This window comes from Eubalaena glacialis, chromosome 9 (genome assembly GCF_028564815.1).
Source record: "Eubalaena glacialis isolate mEubGla1 chromosome 9, mEubGla1.1.hap2.+ XY, whole genome shotgun sequence".
NCBI classification, from domain to species: domain Eukaryota; kingdom Metazoa; phylum Chordata; class Mammalia; order Artiodactyla; family Balaenidae; genus Eubalaena; species Eubalaena glacialis.
This window is the reverse complement of record NC_083724.1, coordinates 104,428,806-104,435,321: the sequence shown is the minus strand read 5'-3', so window position 1 is coordinate 104,435,321 and position 6,516 is coordinate 104,428,806. Positions and strand designations below refer to the sequence as shown.

The 6,516-nt window shown below is 42.7% G+C and overlaps 1 protein-coding gene across 1 annotated transcript; it reads left to right on the top strand.

The window, feature by feature from the left end:
* The first annotated feature begins 4,588 nt into the window (after positions 1-4,588).
* Positions 4,589-5,485, top strand: LOC133097389 (nuclear pore glycoprotein p62-like). Its single transcript, XM_061199245.1, is given in 1 exon segment — positions 4,589-5,485. A coding segment is annotated over 1 exon segment (897 nt).
* Positions 5,486-6,516: the final 1,031 nt, after the last annotated feature.

Below are 6,516 nucleotides of genomic sequence, written 5' to 3'. Positions count from 1 at the left end.
TGTAAGGCCAGACACTATCAAACTCTTAGAGGAAAACATAGGCAGAACACTCTATGGCATAAATCACAGCAAGATCCTTTCTGACCTACCTCCTAGAGAAATGGAAAAAGAAACAAAAAGAAACAAATGTGACCTAATGAAACTTAAAAGCTTTTGCACAGCAAAGGAAACCATAAACAATGCAAAAAGACAACCCTCAGAATGGAGAAAATATTTGCAAACAAAGCAACTGATAAAGGATTAATCTTCAAAATATACAAGCAGCCCATGCAGCTCAATATCAAAAAAACAAACAACCCCATCCCAAAATGGGCAGAAGACCTAAATAGACATTTCTCCAAAGAAGATATACAGATAGCCAACAAACACGTGAAAGAATGCTGAACGTCACTAATTATTAGAGAAATGCAAATCAAAACTACAATGAGATATCACCTCATACTGGTCAGAATGACCATCATGAAAAAATCTAGAAACAATAAATGCTGGAGAGAGTGTGGAGAAAAGGGAACCCTCCTGCACTGTTCGTGGGAATGTAAATTGATACAGCCACTATGGAGAACAGTATGGAGGTTCGTTAAAAAACTAAAAATAGAACTACAATAGGACCCAGCAATCCCACTACTGGGCATATACCCTGACAAAACCATAATTCAAAAAGAGTCATGTACCACAATATTCATTGCAGCTCTATTTACAATAGCCAGGACATGGAAGCAACCTAAGTGTCCATCGACAGATGAAAGGATAAAGAAGATGTGGCACATATATACAATGGAATATTACTCAGCCATAAAAAGAAATGAAATTGAGTTATTTGTAGTGAGTTCGATGGACTTAGAGAGTGTCATACATAGTGAAGTAAACCAGAAAGAGAAAAACAAATACCATATGCTAACACATATATGTGGAATCTAAAAAAAAAAAAAAAAAAAAAAAATTCCTTCTGCAGAACCTAGTGGCAGTACAGGAATAAAGATACAGATGTAGAGAATGGACTTGTGGACATGGGGAGTGGGAAGTGTAAGCTGGGATGAAGTGAGAGAGTGGCATGGATATATATACACTACCAAATATAAAATAGATAGCTAGTGGGAAGCAGCCACATAGCACAGGGAGATCAGCTCCGTGCTTTGTGTCCATCTAGAGGGGTGGGGTAAGGAGGGCAGGTGAGAGATCCAAGAGGGAAGGGATATGGGAATATATATATACATATAGCTGATTCACTTTGTTATACAGCAGAAACTAACACATCATTGTAAAGCAATTATATTCCAATAAAGATGTTAAAAAAATAAATAAAATAAAATGTATGATTTTCTTTCAACTGATGTCCAAAGGAGGAAACTGATCTGTTCATCCATATGAAGGAAGAAATCATCATTGCAGTCCTGGTAGAGAGAGCCTATCTTTCAAGCTTAACTTCCAAGTTGCCTTTTTCCCAAGAAGTGAATCACCTTGTGTAGTATTGCTTATACATGATTTTTCATTGTGCTGACTCTAAAGCAGAGGTGGTGTGTGTGTGTGGTATATGTGTCATGCAAGCATGTGTGTACATGTGTGGGTGTGTGTATGTGTGTGTAAATTCTAGAACTAAATTTCATTAGCTACTAAGTCTAATAAAAATTTCTACCTAGAGTGGGATCACATACCACATGGTAGCTCTGCTTTCACATTATTAGAAATCCAGGAACTCTCAACCTTGCTCACCCTTTCTGCCAGGAGAGACCTCTTCCTTCCACAGATGTTTGCAAATGTGTTTTCACCAGGATTCTGCAAGCTCTGCTCTGGAATTCATACTGTCTGATTTGTAATATGTTAAAATTCCTCTCACTTAATTATCACTAAAAAGTGGCTTTTCTTCCAACATGTTTTATCTCACTCTTGTGCTCCAAGTCATGGTAATTAATTTGACTGAAACTCCTCATTAATCAGGTGGAAGTTGAACTGTGAAGATTCTGGTAATCTGGATCTCCTTTCTTGCCCTAAATCATCTAAGTGCCAAAGGGGTACAGTCTCTGCTGCTTCCTCAGGTCAGAAATACATTAGCTTTTATTGAGGAAATTCCCAAGTCACTTGTGAATCTTAGCAACAGCTCCGTGACCCTGGCCTTGAGGGCATAATTATCTTTACGGCTTTTTGACTGAGCATCTGTCTCCCTTTGTTAAAAATGTGTTCACTGCTTGTGTGACAGGAAAGCCCACCCACCCTGCCTTGCACAGCAGAGACTGATTAAAAGAAAGGGTTCTCTGGCAAAAAAAAAACTCAAGGCAGAGAGATGCACAAGATAATGAACAAAAGATGCTAAGCAAAGGTTAATTGGGGAACAGCAGAAAGGCTGGCTGCATCTGAAATTATCTGCTTTGAGGCCAGTCCACAGTGGTCTCCTCTCCTTTGAAGCCCCCAAGCTCTGTGCTGGGATTAGGAACTGTTTCAGGGAGATGCCAAGATTTCATCCAGGGCTGCAGAATGCGGGGGGTGTCAGCTCTCTGCTCCCATACCACAAAATGGTCTATAGAGCTGGATAAGGATGTTTACACAGTTAAGAAGAGCAATAATAATGCCTTAATGATGCCCCCAGAAGAGCGATAATGATGCTTGGATTTTCCCTTGGGAAGGCATTGGGTGGTGGGAGGAGAGGAAGGGGAAGAGATGTGAGTCCCTGCCAGAGGTGTTGGGTAAAGGGACACTGGGGAACGTACATGCACAACTGGACAAGGGAGTTGGGACCATGCATGATGTGAGTTTACTGGGACAATTTCCATATGAAATTCCATGAGGAAGTATGGGGGGAAGGGAGCCCCTGAACAGTGGCTTCTACTCCCCCAGTGACCTACAGAGAAGGCTTAGAGAAAGCAGTATTGAAAGAAAAATCCGTGGCTATCTGTACCCTGGCAGAGCTGATGGAAGCTCTCTGGCCAGCACTGGATTCTATGGTGGCTGCTCTCAAACCATGGTCAGGGAAGCAGCCCTGCTCCATGCCGCCAAGTACCAGAGGCTCGAGCTAGTTATGTGGGCTGTACTTGGGTGTTTGGGAAACAGAAAGTTAGAGGGGAAGCTGAGCACAGGATGGAGGAGGAGCTCAGAGGCAGAGGAGTCAGGCAGAATTCTCTAGAGCCACAGGGAACTTGGGCTAAAAATCAGGGATGAAGCATCCATTTACTGTGTGATGGTTCTTGTTTTTAGAATATGGCTTGGTGAGGACAGAGGTTTTCCAGGAAGCATTCACCATATTCATGGACACTTGACAGCTACAAGCCAAGTTATCAAGGGACATCACTTACCATCCTGGAGTACGGCCCAAGCATATTTTGACGGGGGTGAGGCTGGTTTCTACCAATGTGTCTTGACCAGCCCCATGCTGCAAGCTCACTCCTTCAGGGACAATAAGATTTCTCCCGCCTCCGTGGTTAATTTGAGTGAAGAGAAGAAAACCGTTGATACTAACACCAAAGATGCGTGACATGTCTGTGCTGTGGTTGGCAGTACAGAAATAACCCCAGAAACACAGCCAGAGAGCAGGGCAATATTCCCAAGGCTACTGACAACGAGGTTCCCCAAGTCCCCACCCTCCAGCTGACAGACTGGGTGCTCCTGGCTAACTCACATCCCTCCTTAATGGTATAATTGCTCCTGGATGGAAATTCAGGAGTGCTGAAATCCATCGGGGCATGGGTAGGGGGCTATAGACCAGATAGCCCAGCCCCCAACCACACTAGGCTTGTCCCCAATGCAGACCCCATCCTCACCTTCATAGGTCATGAACAGTTCTGGGCTTTCTCAATACAGATGGCTTTGGCCCCAAGGACACTAGCCAACTAAGATTAAGGAAGAGCCTTGCCAGGGGATGTTGGACAGTGGGACCTCAAGTCACTACTGATTTTCAGTCAGTCAATGGACTGCCTGTGACCCTCACCCATTTGCAAACTCACAAGGGTGCACCATATGGCTTGAGTAGAGTGTTACCATATCAAAGTGGGTTGTGTGATCCTGTAACCTCTGAGAAGCCGAAGCTCCCATTCTGGTGCACGTACTGACTGGAGCAAGTGCCTCTGGCTGTCCCTGTCTTGGGGTCTCCATGGCCTGAGGTACCATTGGGCCACCCTCCTCCTGATATAGGCACTTGTGTGAGTACAACCTGAAGAGAGAAGCCTGCTTCAAAGTGAGCTGTTTGTGGCTCTTCAGCCCAAGACCTTCTGGAGGGATAAGTCAGCAGAAGCTTCAAGGTCTGTGAGCTTCTGAGAAATGTAAGGCGAGACTGAGAAAACTATAAACTATGATTCATGTGTTCTCCTTCACGAGTGGAAGCATACTTGGATAGTGATACAACCACCAGTGTTGTAAGGGGCCTCCTAAAACTTCGCAGTCTGAGATGGATAATCACGTCAAAAACCTCTGAACCCTCAGTTAGCGTCGCTCCAGTGGGGATGTACTCACTGTGGAGGCCGGCTCTTTCCAGCCCGAGAAGGCCCTGGCCAGCCTCTCTGGCTGCGCCGAAGTCTTGTCTGCCTTCCTATTTACTTCGGGGTACCACCATCAAGGGTTGGTTCCAGCATCTACTGTTGCTGCCACTACTAGTTCAAGCACCATGCAGTTTACCTCATTTTCAAATGCTTCTACCTCCGCTGCTCCTACTGGGGTCTCATTTGGTGCCCCAACAACTTTGGCTGGAACACTTGGTGGTACGACTTTGGGATTTGGATTAAAATTCCCTGGAGCAGGTGGAGTGGCTCCTGTTGCATCTACTACAGTGTCAACCACCAACACCACAGCCACCAGGAGCTTTACCTTGAATCTAAAACCACTGACATCAACTGAGATTAATAGCACTGTTCAGGTCGGCATTACTTCTATACTTTTTACTTTCACTGTTAATACAATCATAACTCCTGTGATGACCTATGGTCAGCTGGATGGTCTGGCAAACAAATGGAGCCTTGAGTTAGAGGATCAAGAGAAACACTTTCTTCACCAGGCCACCCAGGTCAATGCTTGGGACCATACATTGATTGAGAATGGTGAGAAGATCACTGCTTTACATGGAGAAGTAGAAAAAGTGAAACTGGATCAGAAAAGGCTGGAAAAAGAATTGGATTTTATCTTGTCACAGCAGGAAGAACTAGAAGATCTCTTGACCCTTTTAGAGGAGTCTGTAAAAGACCAGAGTGGGTCTATTTATCTGCAGCATTTAGATGAGGAACATGAGAGGACTTACTAGTTAGCAGAAAATGTAGATGCTCAGCTGAAACGAATGGCCCAAGATCTCAAGGAGATTATTGAGCACCTGAGTACATTTGGAAGTCCTGCTGACACTACTGACGTGCTCCAGCAGATCTGCAAAATTCTGAATGCTCATATGGACTGTCTACAATGGATTAATCAGACTTCAGGTATGCTGCAAAGGAAGGTAGAAGAGGTAACACAAGTTTTCGAGCATCATCATTGCAAGGAGCAGGAGTGCAAGGTCAGGATTGCTCTTGATTGAATGACCCTATCTTCAGCATGTTGTTTTTGGATTATACATTACCTACAAATTTTGAGGGTGTTCATTAGAGTAGTATTTACAGTTACTATTCAATATTTGGTGGAAAAAAAAGTGTGCATGTATTTTTTTTCCGCTTAAATATTGTGCTGTTGGGAACTACAGAGTTTGGCTTTTAGTATCAGCAAATCAAAACTATATCAGCTCTCCAGGCAGAAACTGATTTGATGTCAACTCTGTGTGTGTAATTCATGGCTTACTCTCCCAGATACCATATCTTACTGCCAGCACACATTGTCCTTTTCACTCCAACCAGATCATAGAGAAATGTTTCCCAAAAAATAGATGCCAACCAGTCTTTACTGGGTGCCTGTTAACATTCAATGTATAGTGTTTGCTACTGTAAAGTCTCTTTCCTAAAGGAACTTACTGTCTACTTTGAGATATAATTAATGCCTGTCTGTATAAAAACAGTATAAACCATACAATAAAGTGTGTTATGAATTACAGAAACGATGCTATAGAAATTCAGAGAAGGGAGGAAAAGTTAGGGTGGATTTGGGACTTGAATTAAGTTATTTTTAAAAGTGTATGGTTCAGGCAATTCGTTTATTTTTGATGTACAGATAATCTGGTGTTTTACTTGGTTTCAGCATATGATTTATGGTTGTGGGTTTTGTGTATTTGTTTATTTGTTTTTCAAGAAAAAAGCCCGTCCTTAGCTTGGGAACAGTCTGATTTCTTGTGTTTCATGTTTTACCTAAGCCATAAATAAAGATGATGTTCTGAAAAATAAAAGTGTAACACTAAAATAAACGACTCAAAAGTTTTTGAGTGGTTTAAAAAAAAATCTCCAAATGACATCTCAGTTGGGGGCATACAGTAGGAATCATTTAAAAGTATGATGTATGTGGATTGTCAGACTCTAAACCAAAGGCACACAGCACACCGATACCTTGTTCATTTAGTCTATCCTAGACTTTTGGGTGGGATTCACACATGGATCCATGCCATAATTTTGCAGAATAAACATA